The following is an 18980-nucleotide window of genomic DNA, read 5'->3' on the forward strand; positions in this document are numbered from 1 at the left end:
AGGGATCTGGGGGTCCTCGTACATGAAACACAAAAAGTTAGCATGCAGGTACAGCAAGTAATTAGGGAGGCAAATGGAATATTGGTCCTTATTGCAAGGGGGATGGAGTATAAAAGTAGGGAAGTCTTGCTACAGCTGTACAGGGCGCTGGTGAGACCACACCTGGAGTACTGCGTGCAGTTTTGGTCTCCTTATTTAAGGAGGGATATACTTGCATTGGAGGAATTTCAGAGAACGTTCACTAGGTTGATTCCTGAGATGAAGGGGTTGTCTTATGAAGAAAGGGTGAGCAGGTTGGGCCTATACTCATTGGAGTTTAGAAGAATGAGAGGTGATCTTATTGAAACAAAAAAGATTCTGAGGGGGCTTGACAGAGTAGATGCAGGGAGGATGTTTCTCCTCATGGGGGAATCTAGAACTGGGGGCATAGTTTCAGAATAAGGGGGTCGCCCATTTAAAATGGAGATGGGGAGGAATTTCTTCTCTCAGAGGGTCGTGAATCTTTGGAATTCTCTATCTCAGAGAGCTGTGGAGGCGGAGTCACTGAATATATTCAAGGCGGAGATAGACAGATATTTGAGCTACAGGGGAGTCAAGGGGGAGAGGGCGGGAAAGTGGAGTTGAGGACAAGATCAGATCAGCCATGATCTTATTGAATGACGGAGCAGGCTCGAGGGGTCAAATGGCCTGCTCCTACTCCTATTTCTTATGTTCTTATGTAATGAATATTGGCATAGTTCTGGCGGAGCATCGAGGACCGCTCAGCAGTCATGTGCTAATGTTGGTTGTGGTTTCAAGGAAGATCACTTTAGTGGAAACGTCCACAGAAGCAGGTAAGAGTGCAGTATGCTGCCGTAGCCAATCAGTGGATGAACGCCCCCTGCACAATCTGACCTAAGATGGCTTTTGCAACAGCCCAGGATAATCCCTCTGAATGTTCATCCTACTGAGATCCTGGGACGTGCAGCTCCCTTTCCTCGGGCGCACAGACTCCTCACCATTGAAACTGAATTCATGGCCTTCCTTCAGTGCAAAATTATGCAGAGCGCAGCAAGCTATGATGAGCCTTGTGAACTTTTGGGGCATCTCCTGCAGTTCTCCACCAGATATGTCCAGGCACCGAAACCTGCCCTTCAAGCCTCTCCACCAGAGGTGTTGTTGCTGCTTGAGCCTGGTTGCATGCGTCCTCTGCCTGCATTCTCTTTCCTACTAGGAGCCACCTTGGACATGGTGGCCCTCATGGAGGAGGTCTGCAAGTGTAGAATGGTTCAGAATGAAAACATTGTGGCAGCTGCTAGCATGCCTGGCATTTACATGAAGGATCTTCTGGCTGGCATCGCAGACAATCTGAACATTTAGTGAATGGACTTCCTTCCTGTTCACAAATGTCAATGGATTTTCGTTTGCACATTCAGTGCTACGTGTGTGCCATTTATAGCATGCTGCAACCTGGGGAATTCAGCAATGTGGTAGAACTCCCTGGGTCTCTACCTCTGCTGCCTGAGTGTGATGCCAAAGTGGATGAACTCTGTAACTCCGCTGAACAACACATCTATGACATATTGCATGGCTGTTGCAACTGCTCCCTCGCTGATGTTGCACATATCCTCTGTGGCACCTTAAAGGAGCTGGTGCTAAAATAATTCAGCGCAGTGATCATTGTCATTGGACAGATAGAGCTGTTCTGGCAGTGTGCCTGGCTGAAGATTGCACAATCACAACTTTCAAACACAGAGTTCCTCTGAGAGGTTTTTGAAGGACCTGTGCTGCGTATCGACATGGTGCTGAGGGTAACACCTGGTGAGGTGGTGTCTTCTGCCATGTTCCCTTATTCTCCTTAGCTCCAAGCGAGAGTCTAACCAGCTCCCCTTGACATTCAATAGAAACATAGAAACATAGTAGATAGGAACAGGAGTAGGCCATTCGGCCCGTGGAGCCCGCTCCGCCATTTAATGAGATCATGGCTGATCATCCAAATTCAGTACCCTGTCCCTGCTTTCTCTCCATATCCCTTGATCCCTTTAGCCTCAAGAAATATATCCAACTCCTTCTTGAATATATTTAATGAATTGGCCTCAACTGCCCTGTGTGGCAGAGAATTCCACAGGTTCACCACTCTCTGGGTGAAGAAATTCCTCCTCATCTCAGTCCTAAATGGCTTACCCCTTATTCTTAGACTGTGACCCCCTGGTTCTGGACTCCCCCCACCATCGAGAACATCCTTCCTGCATCTAGTCTGTCTAGTCCTGTTAGAATTTTATAAGTTTCAATGAGATCCCTTCTCATTCTTCTAAACTCTGGCGAATATAAGCCTAATCGACCCAATCTCTCCTCATACGTCATTCCTGCCATCCCAGGTATCAGTCTGGTGAATCTTCGCTGCACTCTCTCCATGGCAAGAACATCCTTCCTCAGATAAGGCGACCAAAACTGCACACAATACTCAAGGTGAGGTCTCACCACGGATGCTGTCTGGCCTGCTGAGTATTTCCAGCATTTTCTGTTGTTATTGCAGCAAGACTTCCTTGCTCCTGTACTCAAATCCTCTCGCTATGAAGGCCAACATACCATTTGCCTTCTTAACCGCCTGCTGCACCTGCATGCTTACCTTCAGCGACTGATGCACAAGGAAACCCAGGTCTCGTTGCACTTCCCCTTTTCCCAATCTTTTGCCGTTCAGATAATAATCTGTCTTTCTGTTTTTGCCACCGAAGTGGATAACCTCGCATTTATCCACATTATACTGCATTTGCCATGCATCTGCCCAATCACCCAACCTGTCCAAATCATACTGGAGTTTCTCTGCATCCTCCTCACAGCACACACACCCAACCCAGCTTTGTGTCATCTGCAAACTTGGAGATATTATATCTAGTTCCCTCGTCAATGGTATTACCATTGCCGAATCCCCCACCATCAACACCCTGGGGGTCATTATTGACCAGAAACTTAACTGGACCAGCCACATAAATACTGTGGCAAAAAGAGCAGGTCAGAGGCTAGGTATTCTGTGGCGAGTGTCTCACCTCCTGACTCCCCAAAGCCTTTCCACCATCTACAAGGCACAAATCAGGAGTGTAATGGAATACTCTCCACTTGCCTGGATGAGTGCAGCTCCAACAACACTCAAGAAGCCCGCTTGAATGGCACCCAATCCACCACCTTAAACATTCACTCCCAGCACCACCGGCGTACCGTGGCTGCAGTGTGTACCATCTACAAGATGCACTGCAGCAACCCGCCAAAGCTTCTTCGGCAGCACCTCCCGAACCCCCGACCTCTTCCACCTAGAAGGACAAGGGCAGCAGGCACATGGGAACACCACCACCTCCAAGTTCCCCTCCAAGTCACACACCATCCTGACTTAGAAGTATATCGCCAATCCTTCATTGTCGCTGGGTCAAAATCCTGGAACTCCGTCCATAACAGCACTGTGGGAGTACCTTCACTACACGGACTGCAGCAGTTGAAGACGGCGGCTCACCACCACCTTCTCAAGGGCAATTAGGGATGGGCAATAAATGCTGGCTTTGCCAGCGACGCCCACATCCTATATACGAATGTTTTAAAAAGCGCTGCTGTTACTCCTGCTTCCCCATAATGATGGCACAAAGAGGTATGCCATAGGGCAGCGATTCCCAAACTGGACAAGATTATCAGGAGGGCGCAAACAGAATGCTAGCTGTAACTCACTAACAGTTATTGCCTGCAATACATATTTTCTCTATTGATGACGCTGCAACCCTCCCCTCAACTCTCAGGCTGATTCCTGACCTGCTCTGTGCAAAGCTCAGGCAACCCTTGCATTCAATTACACATTACAGGTATTTTCAATACTCCTCAGTTTAAACATGTTTCATTCAGCTAACCAAAAGTTGTTTGTCATCTGTTCTGTCCATCTGGACAGCGTAAATTTATTTTTCAAAGTGCTTATGAGCCCTGGGGACCCCGCTATCGTACAGAAATAAACAAATAGCCACAATTGGTGCTCCCCCCCCACCCCCCCACAATCTGCTTCAGAAATTTGTTAAAAGGTTCTGAGCTCTGCGGTGCGTCCTTTTTATTGGTCCCTGCCTCAACGTCCTCATGTGCGCTCAGGTCCCCGTGATGTTCAGAAGCAATAGATAAATAGCCCTCCTTATATTTTACTGCCATAGTGGTCAGGAAATTCCTCGGATCTGCTTACGCTTCACTGGTGTCACTTCACTAGAAGTGCGATGGATACGCCTTTCACTCATAACTGGGATTTCCGCCGCACTTCTGACAAAGCATTGCCAGCAAAAAGGAAGCAGAATCAAGTAATTTCCCGGCCAGTGTGTTCAAATGATATGATTCGACTTCATATCAAAACCCAAAAGTGTAAGGGAGCATAATTATAACAGCTAAAGGGACAAATCTGCTGAGTTACCAGCTATTGTCTACACTAACGTTAATTATGAAAAAATACTGTTAGAAAGAGTGGAGGGCATGCATACACTATAAATCTCAGCCAGAATAGCTTGGGAATCTCTGCCATAGGTTAAACTCATACATGGTCAAAATACGTAGAGGGTGGGGTGAGACTATGTGGGGAGGTGAAGTGCAGTCTCAGTGAGCAGGTTGAACAGGTTGAAAAAACAATTGTGAAGCTAGAATTCAGCAAAGAAAGTTTGGGGACTCTTCAGAGCTCTCATAATCCTCAGTCGCGTTTTTAACTGGTGACTGAGGAAGCAGTTTAGATGGTTTAGATGGGTATAATTTACCCAAAGTGCAGTTGTGCCATTAAAACAGGAAATTCTTGTGCACAGCGTCACCAGGCGTTTGGCACCCCTCTGAAAATGAGCAATGAACTCTGTGGTGCTTGGGTGGGCAGGCTCTCAAAGCAGCCAAAAAGATTGAGGAAATTTGTGTTTAGTGCAAAAAAAATCAAGGAAATTTGCAGAGTAATGCATGAAAGACAAATTTTCTCGATCTTTTCATCACTATAACAGCGTAATTAGGACATTACTGTCGAAGATCACAAGGAATTTCACCCAGACTAACAGAGATAATAGGAGAAATCTCAGAGAATGTAATTTTCTTTTAAAATCTCACTCATGTTCGATACTTCAGTTGATTAGGATTGAAATCATTCCGTCCACAGTAATGTCATCATCCAATTACTACTTATAGAAGAATGGTTATTTTGTCAGAACCCCAATTTTATTTACACAATAACTGCTCACTAGCACGTTCTGCACAACTGTCAGCAAACTTGAGACGATATTTATATTTGTACCATCACCGTCACACAGTCAAATGTTCTAAATGGTGCTCTAAATCACTGGTGCAAGCTGCACTATTTGGAGCTGAGGCAATCCGTGAACACAACACCAAATTCCCACTTAAGGGATTTTCAAGATGGCAAACTGGCATTTATGAGGGCAGATAGAGACAATTCACACTGTATAATGAGATTCATTAAAACACCTTCTACACATATTAATGCTCCAAAAATTAAATAAGACTTGATTATTTTAAATATCCCCACATATTTTAGAAACAAAATTCACAACAGGGGTATGCTCCTCACTGAATGCCCCCACACAGCATGTAATGCATTGGCAATGTAAAAGGTCACCATTTTTTCACAATTAGCATAATCATTTTAATACTAAGATCTTTAGGCCATTGTCGTGCTTATAAATCAGAGACAATCTGCAATACATTCAACATGATCATTTAGAATTATGTTGAAAACCAGATAAAAGCCAAGATCCAGCAGATACTTTGTACAATGTTAAGAATGCACTTTTGACACAGAGAAAACACCATTCTGCTTCGATTTTACTTTCCTAGGCCCTCAATAATATTCAAGTAACATGAAAAAAGCAGGTGGCCTCTCAGGGCCGAATTTCTTGCTACTTAAGCTTTATTGGGGAAAAAAACCACACAAACAAAATCCCTTACCCCTGCTGAAAAGCATAAAGAGTTCAACTTTTTCCTCTCAGGTTAGCTTCTCATTGACTGAGCTGTGCCCGAGAGATACTCACTGATAAGTGCTGTTACTATGTCCTCCATGTTCTCTAAGAAGCTGCTGAGATGCTGTGTGAAGGTGAGGTGTGGAGATGTAATCTGTGACACCACGGCTGCAGCTTCTGCACGTGTGGCTTCAGAGTTTGTTTCATTCGTGAGGAGATCAGCCAAGCACAGCACACCATCCACCTAAAAGAGAAACATCATTGCAAAAAAAATTTAAAAATGTTTTAAGCCATAATCAATATTCCTATTTTCATCATTCACAGCATTGAATAGCAAGCTGGTGTTCAAGCCCACACACAGCTCTTATTAGCTTCTGAAGGTATATAGTCAACAGCAACCGCAACATAGAAATACATAGAATGCTGCACAATACTGGGCGCCTTGACTTTCACCTCTGGCCATTGGCTCAAATCTAATTTATAAATGGTGGGTTGAAAGTCTGTTTCACATAAACAGTCTTAAAGATCCACAGAGAAATTACCATGGGCACTTCTTGACCCAGTATCTGCTTGTAAACATCTAGATTAAAAAATGCCCACAATTCAGAAATATTTGGTATTAACTCACACTCAGAAAATCCATGAAGATAGAAAGGAACATAGGATCAGGAGTAGGCCATTTAAGCCCTCAAGCAAGTTCTGCCATTCTAATAGAGCATAGCTGATCTGTACTTCAATTCCATTACCCACCTTTGCTCCATATCCCTTGATACCCTTACCTAAAAATAATCTATCAATCTCAATCTTGAAATTTTCAATTGACCCACCATTCACAGCCTTCTGAAGCAAAGAGTTCCAGATTTCCACTACACTTTGTGCAAAGAAAAGTGCTTCCTGACTTGGCTTCGAGCTCTAATTTGTGAATCATGCTGCCTTCTTCTGGATTCCTCCACCAGAGGGAATTGTTAATCTGTATCTACTCTTTCAAATCCCTTAATCATTTTAAAGACCTCAATAGATTAACCCTCAACCTGCTAAACTCAAGAGAATACAAACCAGGTTTATGTAACCTGTCCTCGTAATTTAACCCTTTAAGCACTAATATCATTCTGGTGAATCTGCACTGTACCCGCTCCGCTTTCCCGAGACAGATGAATCCAGATGGGGTTTGACCAAGGCTCTTTTTTGTGAGAAAAGGAAAAAAAAAGTCACTATGGTACATCACAGCCTCTTGATATTCGTGTTGGCCAGTACCACCATCATCATCTTCATTCATGGTCTAGCCTTGGTCTTAAAACTGCAGTTGTTGACATCTCAGGATAGTTTCTTTCTCCTGTACAGGCTATAGTTTCAGCCATCTCCTGTGGATTGTTCCTTTGACAGAATCCATCACTTGTATTGTCTTGTAAGAATAAAAATATATGTTTTGTATGTGTGATGGACTCGAGACTATTAATATAAGATGTATGTAATAAAGATAAATTTGATGTGTATGGATCTCCCCATGGTAAGGCAACGGCACAAACTTAACAAAGGAAACCTGCATAACAGGATAACCCCCCACAGAGACACCATCGAAAACTCACCATCGAAACTCAAGAGCCACTAAAAGGTGTCAACAAACAATTAACTTAAGCAAGAAATGGCACCAGCCACTGCAGTCAGACACATGTACAAATGAAAGCCAATCAAGAACTGCCATGAATCTAAGACCCAATCATGGGGTCTTAGCAATTTAGAGTAGAGACAATGGACTTAAAAAGATATAAAACAAGGAACCCAAAGGCTCTCTCTCTCTCTCTGGACGACCACGCGGAAGAACAAGAAGCCCTCCCTCCCTGTAAAATAGAGTCCATAAATACCAGTACGCTATTGTTTTGATGTGCATGAGTGTGTGTGTTTAATAAACTTGCATGAATTTGTGTGTTTAATAAACTTATTCCAAATTGTTTCAAAAGAATTGGTCTTGCTGTCAATTTAATGCCAGTCGAAATAAAAAGCTTACAGTCTTCTATGACTTTTGGTGCTACTAACATGTTTTAATTGCTGTGACCATTCCTCAGATATATCCAGTGCTGTTTTGTCTTAATTTTGTAACCAGTGTATTGATTTCATAACTGATGTCTTTCTTTCATTATCATTGCAGTCAGCTCATACCCAACAAGTTCTGCAAGCAGAATAATTTGAAACTAAGAAACATGAGCAATATTAAAAAGCAACCTTAAATTGATTTGATTTTGAAGTTCCTGGTGAAACAGTAAAAACAAACATGATGGCCAGAATTTTCCCAGTCCCGAGCGTGTGGGTTTGGGGGCGGGTCAGCAGTAAAAATCGCTGAACTTGCCAGCGTGTCGGGAACCCACTGTTATCCCACCGACTTCCGCATTTAACTCGGGCATGTTTCCCAGCACGGACTCGTTTGGCAGAGGCGGGCGACCTCATTGAAGTACTTGAATGCTTGTTGAGAGATCCTTAAGTGGCTTTTTAACATCAGGATTTGGCTTTAACTTGTTGCTTACGGGATTCACGCACCTCGGGAACCTCACCTATAAAGGGGAGGCGGAAGTTCAGTGGTCATTGTGCGAGTCCATTAATTGAGAGCTGGGAAAAACACATAAATGCTCTGACATTACATCTGATTACTTGGTTAATGGAAAGGCTCTTGCTGACTCCATTTTGTGAAGAGATTTAGCTGTCAGCAGTTTGCAGGTCATTTCTGCAGCCTCGGAAACCAATCACACCACATTGCTAGTCGCTACCAAAACACTGAGGCATTGGACCTCTGATTTCTACTTTACCTGCTGTTGGCATATAGAACTCAGTTAATTCAGCTTCTGAAAGGTGTCCATGTTTAGTTCATTCAATATAGGGAAAAATTTGTTTGGCATTATTAGAGAAAGAGAGATACAGATTTCACTTCGCAACAGCCGGTGTTCGCAACCAAAGGGCCTTGGATATCTTTATAATAGAATGTTTAGATTAGAAATATTATGTTTATGATAAGAATATCTAGAGACTAGAAAGGTTATGCTTACCACAGCAAGGCCACGGTATTTTAATGTGCATCGAACGTTGTTGATGTACGTTGAAGAGAATGTAGACTTGTGTCTCTGGACTATACAGTAGCCAGAGACTACCATATTAGGCAATGGCAGTTCCAGTTTAATAAGAAAACAGTGTATAAATATAAGCTTTTTCCTTTGTTCAAGCAGCACGAGAAGGGACTCATGACTAGGTTTGCATTGTCTATCTGTGCCTATAGTCTGCTTGTAAATTGCTTTTTATGCTGAAGTTAAAGAATAAAAAATGATTATAACCAGAAGACTGAAATCGTTACTATTCAAGTGAACAACAGAAGGTTGTTTTAAAACAACACCTGCTATTTATCACATCAGCATGGGTGCCACTTATGCTGTCTCACCTTGGACCTCAGAATTGGACCAAGGTGAACCCCAGCACCAACAACATCAGTCACACCAGCAGCAGCAGCCACAATACCAGCAGCATCAGCAATAACACCTGCAGCCTTCTCTTCAATGACCTGATGCTCCACAGGAGAGAGGGGGTCAGCACAGGGCTGCACCATGCCAGAGGCGAGACCCCCAACACAGGGTATACAGGCAGAGGATGAGCTTCCTGGACATGACTGAACAGCAGTGCTTCAGGAGGCTCAGGTTATTGCGCCAGGTCATCACAGACATTTGTAGCTTGCTGGAACAAGACCTGCTGCCCAGAGGACCTGGTAGATATGCCTCACCAGTGGCTGGCAAAGTCCCCACCACCCTCAACTTCTTCGCCTCAGGCTCCTTCCAGGGATCTGCAGCAGACATTTGTGGGATCTCACAGTCGGCCGCCCACAGATGCATCACCAAGGTAACCAATGCCATGTTTGACAAGTCAGCTAATTATGTGAACTTTGCCACTGATGAAGCCAGTGTTACTGAGCGGGCGCTTGGCTAAGTGGCTCTGGCTGGCTTCCCACAGGTGCAGGGCATCATCAACTGCACACATGTGGCCATCAAGGCACCCCCACATCACCCAGGAGTGTTTGTGAACCGCAAGGGCTTGCACTCCCTCAATGTGCAGCTCATCTGCAACCATAAAAAAGATCATCATTAATGTGTGTGCCAGATTCCATGGCAGCTGTCATGACTCTTTTGTGCTGCGCCAGTCCAGCCTCCCTCAGCTCTTTGCACCTCCAAACAGATTTACCGGCTGGCTGCTTGGAGACAAGGGCTATTCACTGAAGACGTGGCTCATGACACCCTTGAGGAACACAAGTACTGAGGCCCAGGAGCATTATAATGAGAGCCACATGTCTACCAGATGTGTCATAGAGCAAGTAATAGGCATGCTGAAGATGCACTTCAGATGCCTTGACAGATCTGGAGGAGCCCTTCAGTACGCACCAGCCAGGATCTCCAGAATCATCGCTGTTTGCTGCGTGCTGCACAACATAGAACAGCAGCGATGATTTGAGCTGTAGGAGGAGCAAGGCACAGCCTTTTCAGAGGAGGAGGAGGAGGAGGAACAGGTGGAAGACGAGGAGGAGGAGGAGGAACCTGATGTGGAGATGGCACCAGCAGTGATGCACTTTGCTGCCCAGGAGTCCTGGAATGGCCTCATAATGGCCAGATTCACTGAACTTGCTCCAATGCACCCATATTGCTGCCATATGCTGTACTAAGTTCCCCCCGCCAACAATACCATAAAGCATCCCTACAATGACGAAGCTATTCCTCTCACCCAAACCCCCATTGCTCGAGGTTAAGTAATGTCTACCATTCACTCCAAGTGACAAGGTCACTTCCCAGGTAGCAGGCAAAAATGGACAAGACAGGAAAGTGGTGCAAAGAAATAAATGTATCTGTCATAAATATAACTGAAACTTATTGCTAACATTTGTTCATACACCCATGTGCATCTAGGATTGTGTCTTTTTTCTTTTCCTAGTGCTTCTACAAGGTGCAATCCCTGTGTTTTCATTCCTCTCATGGGCCACCCTCACTTCCCTGCTAGCAAGGAGCTAGTGAGCACCTTGCTGGACATCAGTGGGGCGATGAATGCCCAAGTCTACGTTCATCACCCTCCTCGAGATGAGGTCTATGAGCGTCTGTCATCTGTTGGCCACAGCAAGCATGTTCTCATTGATCTGGAGCATTTGCTGCTCCATGCAGGTGGCCATCCTTTCCATGGAACAGCACATTGTCGCCAACGCTTGCAAGATGGTGGTGCTTATGTTGGAGATGGATTCCTCCAATTTCTGCATATTTGCAGACATCGTTACTGCAAAAACTGCCAGAGCCTCGTGCGATTCTTGCTGCCCCTCCAAGATCACCTTCTTTCTCGATGGCCCCCCGAGATTCAGCATCTGCATGCAACTCAGCAGAGCTTGGAGTGTCCTGTGCGCTCCGGCGAGGAGTTTCCACTGGTGTCTCTGTCAATGCCATCTGCTCTTACTCACTTGTGATGTGAGAGACGCCAGGTGACAACACTACTCTATCTTGCACAGGACCCACTGTGGTGTCTGTATCTGCGCTGGTGCTGGCTGCGCTTGGGTCTGCCGATGGTGCACCCTCAGAGGCTGGAGCATCCTCTGAGGAGTCGTCTTCCTCCTCCGGCTGGTCGGTAGGGGTGGTGGGGGCAATTGGTGGACCTGTGGGAGAGTAAAGAGATGAATTAAAAGTGTTACAATTATGATCATGATGACATTTCACTGGCTGCTGACATTAGTCCCCATATGAGTGACTGCTGTATGCCATGTGGCTGTATGAGATGTAATTCTGTCACCAGGTTGCTAGGATGTCCCCCTCTTTCTGTCTCTGACTGGAGGGCCATCTCCGGTTCTCTGCCTCTCCCTATTGTTGTGGGCTCTCTTCTCCTGCAAGGATGGAAAGAAGAGAACTTTGAATGAGAGTGATGAAATGAGTGCAAGGAATGGATGGGCTACATCTGTAGAGGATGACTATGAGGGAGTGGTGTGACATTTGCCAAATGGCCTCCTGCTGTGGTGTTACTTGCTATAATTGCATTAGGATAAGGGTGAGTGTTCATGGTGGTTAGTCAGATGGGGATGTAAGTATGTATATTTACAGGGAGGGAAGGGTGGACCTGCAAGGTAGGTTGGTGTGAGGAATGATGTGCAGGAGTAGGCTTGGAAGGCAGAGTGATAGGGTTGTGGTGACAGGTAAATTAGGATTCAGGTGAGTGTGGCATTGCACTCACCTTTCCTAACCTCAGGAGTTCATTGAATCATTTCCTTAACTGGATCCACATCCTCCTGACCACATCCCTGCTACCGACCTCTCTGCGATCTCCAGCCATGCCCTGTTTGTATCTTTGGGTGGTCATTTGCGTCGATCGCTAGGGAAGAGGACCTCCCTGCGTGCTCTTACTGCCTGCACCAGAACTTCGAGGGAGGCATCGTTGAATCTTGGTGCAGCCCTCTACCTCATTTCCACGACCCACAGTTTTAGCAGTTTTATCACGTTACTGAGACCTCTGGAAACCAACTTATTCACTCCTACATCAACCTTCAAATGAGATGTGTGCAAGGCTGCTTTAAATATCAGCACTGGAAAGAGTCATCGATGACCTCATCAGACCCGCTCCATTTAATTGGGCCAGGAAATGTGCATGACTGTTTTAATTGGGGCAATTAAATAAAACTTGCACTGCAGAACGTGCTGTTCACATCTTTGGTTTCCCGACCCGCTAGGCGGCCCGCACGCATACAACCCGACTCCAAAGTAAAGATTCCGGCCTGTGTCCCAGCATAGATAGCTGTCAGAATATGACACTGCAGCCAATAAAAATCCAAATGACATAAAACCGATAAGTGTCTTAAGGGTCAACATTAGGTTTGAAAAAGAAACCAGAAATATACACTACTAGAAATATGCACAAATCAGGCCACAGTTGTAGACATGAGAGTTTGGGCACGTCAATCAAGCTTGTCAAAAATCAAACTGCTCACATTCAGATACATTTGGACATTTTCCAGCAGGAAAAGTGGAAAGGTGCAACACTGAGGCAGAATTTGATATGAACAAAGCCAACCAGGGCTAATAAGGAGATTCCATTGCATCAGGACATGCCTCTCAAGCATGCTTGTTCCAATTTGTATTTATTTGCAAAACTGATTCAAAAATTCTGTTAAGTTTCTTTCTAAAAAAAAGTAAGGAAATATAATTTTGGTCATCTGTATGCAATGTATGTGTGCGCATTAGAGTGAGGAAAAACAAAATAAATGTAAAGTGAAATTTACTACTGAAACACAGGCCGCGATTTTGCCAACCAAGGCGGGTCCGGGGCGGCCGGGGTCAGTGCCACGGTCCCAGCCCACTGCCTACTGCAGCCCACAATCTCCAAGCAATTTTTAATTGGTTGGGCTTGTTAATCCCACCTACGAGGTTCCTGGCCAATTAATAGGAAGCGGGTCTGATGAAGTCATTTGATGATACGTCATCAGCAGATTCCTTAAAGGGGCCATGTCCAAATTGATCTTGACAGTTGTGCTGTCAGTGTTCTACAGCATTGAGGTGATGCAGACACTGACAAGCACTGCACAGAGGTGCATGGCTGCACCCAGGCTCTCCCATGACTCCCTCCATATGCTTTGGAGGGAGTCACAGCAGGCAGTGAGATTCTCTTCCCTTCCCATAGATGGAGTACACCTACCCAGGAGACCAGTGTAGCCTGGTTGCACATTGCACAGGAGGTCACAAGCAGGGATGTTGTCAGGAAGACCAGGCTGCAGTGGCACAAACCTTTCAAAGATCTCAGTAGATCACGAAATGTTACTGCCAAGCCACACTCATCACATCCCCATCACTCTACCTTCCCTACCCTACTCCTGCACATCCCTACTCACACCAACTCACCTTGCACCTCCACCCATCCCTCTCTATCTACATAATCACTTCCCCATCTCACTACACACCCCTCACACTCACCCTCAACCTACTGCAAGCATACAAACTAACAACATAAAAGGGTAGTCATCTGGGTGGTTTAGCCAATGTTCATGTGAATTTTCTGTTAATGTGTTGTCAAACATTGAAATCTATATTTTCAACACTTCACCTTATTGGACAGATCTGTGCTCACCTTTGGAAGTGTCTTACTGAGTTCCAGTGAATGTTGAGACATAACTTCACCATCCCCCAACCCCCCCCCCCCCCACAATTGTGATGAGTGTGAAAGGAATGGCTTGGACATTGTAGGAATGCTTTATGGTGCTGGTGTGGGGTTGTGGCAACCCTGTGAAGGAATAAGCCATATTCAGAAAAATACACCATTCTATGAAATATTCTGGCCTTTGAAATATGACATACTGGGCTTGAAAATCTAAAAACCTAACAATGGAGAAGCTGTAAACAGCATACAAGCTATTGAGATAAGATAAGTTGTTGACACTGAATCAATAGCCTTATTGAAACAGGAGGTTGGAGATTCCTGAAAGTCTGCAGCCTTGGACAGAACACAATGATATACCCTGTTAAGGTGTTATAATTACACTTCAGAAAGAAACACATAAAAATTAAGAAACATATGCCTTCATGGGAATGGCATCAAGTGGGGGAGGCACCAGCCGTCACATTGTTTTTGTGTTGAACTTAGAACACCTAGGAGACACGAGACTGTGTTGCAACCAGTTGAGGTAACTAAGACGACAGTGGTGCACCCGGTTGAGGTGTTTTTAATTTACACATCGTAAAAAGACACAAATAGAAGACTTTGGTAAGAATGACATCAAATAAATGCACCTGCTGTTACATTCGAACACCTAAAGGAGAGACACGAGTCTGCTTGCTACAAGCTGATCTAACTGTAAAAATAGCAGGGGTCAACAGAAAAATGACTAGAGATAATTAGCTTACATCAGTAGAAAACTTCAAAGGAAATACCACTGCAAAAAGGGTATAAAAATTTAACTTTCAAATGGGAAGACAGATTCGCTGTGAAGGGGCAAAGCGATTCTCGGCTTCAGAGGCAGGCTCTGTAATCTTCAACTCTTTGTGACTCAGGTATCAAAGGTATTTGATATTTTGGTGGATATCCTGGATTAAACTAAGAACTGTAAAACTGGAGAAGTTAAGGTTTGAGAATAAGGATATCTGACAATAGAATTGTAAGATTTTTGTTTTTGGAACTGTTAATGTTGCAATTGCAACATCAACTGTAAATTACATGTCGGTTCTTTAATAAATCTATATATTTTTAGAATTGTCTCACATAGTACTTCTGTATCAAACTCGCAAACTCAATCTCTGTACGCTCCTTGGTGAGAAGTTGCAGAATTCTGGGGGAGTTTTCCGGACCCTCATAATATCCGGAAGGTTACAGTCTAGCTAAACTTATTAAAAGTGCTATCTGGAGGATGGTAACATCTTCAGGTTGTTCCTTTCCTTTAGGGAGAGATAGTCTGGACCTTTAGACCCAATTAAGCGTCTTTAGGATTCGGCTACCTCTAACTTTAGTTGAAAGTGAACGTCTGGGGAATACGCCTGATCTGGGGTAGCCCTAAAGGGGCTAGGACTAGTAATAATCCTTTCAACCTGGTGCATCATGTGGCAGCCAGGGTGTATAGCATCAAGTGAAGTAAATCTGGCCATGGTGATGCCATCCCTGGCCTCCCGGGCAGCAATGTTGTCGGGTGCTGATGCCCTGTCTCCTGTGCAGCATCGGGTGATTGCGGAGAAGTTTGGTGTTGTTATTGTTGATGTTGGTGTGCCTGGTGATTTTGGTGCTGGGGCTGATCGTGGAGGGATTCAGAGGACCAAGGTGAGATTTTTCAGGGGCACCGATGTTGCTGGAATAGATGGCAGCTGAAGTTGAGATGACAGAAGCGATCTGTCAATGGTGAGAGAGCTTGCTCCAAGGAGGTGACAGTGGATTGAGAGTTTACTCCAAACACTTCCAAACTGCATAAAGCTCAAGCTTCTGACATTGGAAAGTGACCAGCTGTGAATTGGTAGATTTCAATACCATTTTTGCAGCTGTCACCTATTCACAGCAATGGGGTGACATAAAAAACCCAACCTACTTACCTGACATGATCTCTGAACGACGGGAACCTCGTTAAAAAGTGGAAAATAGAAATAGACTGGCAAAATAGTAGTTAACAAGCATTTAACAAGCTTTTAACTATCTTAAATGCCTCCCCCACCACTTGGTGTCGGGTCTGTTCTAAAATCGCAGACTCGACACTTTGGAAACTTACATGGAGGCGGGTTCGCAGCGGGTTCCCAACCCGCTGTCAATCATTTTGATTTTGACAGCGACCCGCCTCCAAACCCGCACTCTGAGCGCCGGCAAAACATTTTTTTTTACATCCACCTGAGCATTGGCTTAACATCTCATCTGAAAGAAATATACCTCCGACAGTGCAGCAATCCCTCAGTACTGCACTGAAACGTCAGCCTAGATCATGTGCTCAAGTCTCTGGAGTAGGGCTTGAACCTACAACCTTCTGACTCAGAGGCGAGAGTGCAACCAATATACATGATGGAATATAAAACAAGGACACACGCAGTTAATTCAACAGCAAGTTATGTATAAATGACTGCCACTTTAGTAATATTTGAAGAATTTACAATTTTATGGGGTTGGGATTCAGGTTTAACATAAAAATTCTTTGACATGAAAAAAAATATATGGCCAGCACACAACTATTTTAGTTTATCAGCATGAACTAGCAAAGACTTTATCAATTAGAAATAAATTTCCATTTTAAAAATAGTTGAAAAAAACTTGTAAATTGTAATCCAGGTGCTATGACCTAGCGCTAAATTGTAGAATGACAGTAAGTTTAATTACCAGTGACGTGTAAGGCCTATACCTTTTCACTGGAGAATTGCATAAGATGAAACAATCTCATCCAAGCAAATTGCATCTCATGGCTGGAAGGCATATTAGAAAATATGTTTTATCATGGCTGAGTCACAGTCCCCAGGCAATATCACAATATCTTAATGAAGATATTGGGAGCAAATTTCACAATCGATCATGTTATTACCGGAAAGCTTCACAGATAAAATTGACCGGCAGCCTTTTCTCTTTCTACGCCCACAAACTTTTTCAGTTAGCAAAATAAGGCTCAATCACTTTGATAGAAAATACGTAATTTGATACAAGGCATTAGTCTGCAGCAAGTTCTAAAGCAGTAATTCAATCAAGCATTTTCAATGGTGCCACAAATGCTTGAATGGTTTATGAATATAATAATTCGAACAATAGACTTGAATCAGTAAGTTAAAGCTATTCCAGGGTATCCCATTTGGGCTGGATTTTGCTGGCACTCAGAGGGCGGGGTTGGAGGCGGGTCTGCTGTCAAAGTAGCAAAGATTGAAAGTGGGTAGGAAACCCGCTGTCAACGCGCCTCCACGCGAGTCTCCCAGGTGTCACGTCTGTCAACGGAGAACTGACCCGACACCAAGCGGTGGGGGAGACAATTGAGCCACTTAAATGGCTTGTTAACAGCCAATTTCATGGTTTTTTTGAGGCTTCCTTCCAATTTTAGGTGCTCCCCCACAGGTTACCCGCTGCTCGGGGAACACACCAGCTCACCCTGGCGTGAGCTGAGTCTGCTCTGATGTGTCTGATAAGCTGACAGTTGCAGAAGTGGTGTAAAGGATGCCATGTTGCAGATGGTCAGTTTCAGAGCGCAGAAACTGTTGGTTACTGCATTTGTAAGACATTTAGGGCTAAAAATTGAGCACCGGGGCGCTAAAAGTAGCGCCCTGGAAAAATTAGCGCCCCCGCGCCAGTAATTGAGTGGTTGCGCCCCAAGAGGGAAGCGGGGCGCTACTGGAAGCGCCCTGCATCCCTCTTGGGGCGCTGCGAGTGAATATCATGGCGCTACGTGCCGCAGTATTGCAGGCCTTCCTCCCCTTCTTAAAGGGGAGGGGCCTTGTGCAGCGCGACCTGGGGCCCAGCTGGGCCCCCGGGGATCGGGAGTTTAGGCAAAAGAGCCCGGCACTCAAGAGAAGTGCTGGGCTCTTGGAGCACAGCCGGCACTCCCCGGGGGGTGGGGGGGGGAGGTTCAGGAGGCCGGGGACGGGAACGCAGGCAGGTGCTGGCAGGTGGCCAGCAACAAAAATGGCCGCCCCCGCACCTCGCCTTTAAATTGCGCCTCCCTGGCCGCAGGTATGCCCCCCTGACCCTGTTGGACATAGCGTCCGGCGGTAAATCAGGGGGTGCTCCCGAAGATCGTGGCCGGGGCGTGAGCAAGGCGCTGCGCACACCAATGACATCATCACCTGCGGCGCAGCGCCACAGGGCGCTACCGGTTAGCGTCACCACTAACCTCCCGCTGAATTTTGCGGGAGGCGTGGGCAGTGCTGCGCCCGGGTGCTAGTTGGTTTGCGCCCCACTTAGCGCCCTCTTAAGGCGCTACCAACTCAATTTTTCCTCCATAGAGATTTCTTTAGCTTTCAAGTGTTTAGAGGCAACTGTATATACAGTGCCACCTCATTGCAACAACCTCTCACCATTGACAGATCGCTTCTGTCATCTCACCTGCAGCTGCCATCTATTGCAGCAACATCGGTGCCCTAGAAACTATGTCACCTTGCCTCTCTGATTCCTTCCGCACTCAGCCCCAACACCAACATCACCAGGCACACCAGCAGCACCAACAACACCAACCTTCTCCACCTTCACCTGATGCTGCACTGGACACAAAGCATCAGCCCCTGGTAACATTGCTGCCTGGGAAGCCAGCGATGGCATCACCATGGCCAGATTTTCTTCACTTGATGCTGTAAACCCTGGTTGCCACATGATGTGCCAGGTTGACACCATCCCACACCAGCACCGTAAAGCATCCCTTTAATATCCAAGCCATTCTATGCACACTCATCACTATAGCGGCGTGAGGAGGGGGGGCGTTGGGAGTTATGTCTCAACATTCACTGGAACTCAGTAAGACACTTCTCAAGATGTACACAGATCTGTCCAATAAGGGGCAGTTTTGAAAATATAGATTTCACTGTATGACAACAAATTACCAGAAACTTCACATGAACATTGGCTAAA

At 45.3% G+C, this 18980-nt stretch overlaps 1 protein-coding gene across 1 annotated transcript in view; it reads right to left on the bottom strand.

Annotated features, from left to right (window-relative positions):
• insc (INSC spindle orientation adaptor protein) overlaps window positions 1-18980 on the bottom strand; it is an 811538-nt gene that overhangs the window by 92231 nt on the left and 700327 nt on the right. The window contains exon 8 of the mRNA XM_086007893.1: window positions 6012-6183. Coding sequence (XP_085864019.1) covers window positions 6012-6183 — 172 coding nt within the window. The remainder of the gene's footprint in view (window positions 1-6011; window positions 6184-18980) is intronic.

The sequence above is a fragment of the Somniosus microcephalus genome, chromosome 15 (genome assembly GCF_052327205.1).
Source record: "Somniosus microcephalus isolate GS21.2 chromosome 15, FLI_Smic_1.0, whole genome shotgun sequence".
In the NCBI taxonomy this organism is placed as follows: domain Eukaryota; kingdom Metazoa; phylum Chordata; class Chondrichthyes; order Squaliformes; family Somniosidae; genus Somniosus; species Somniosus microcephalus.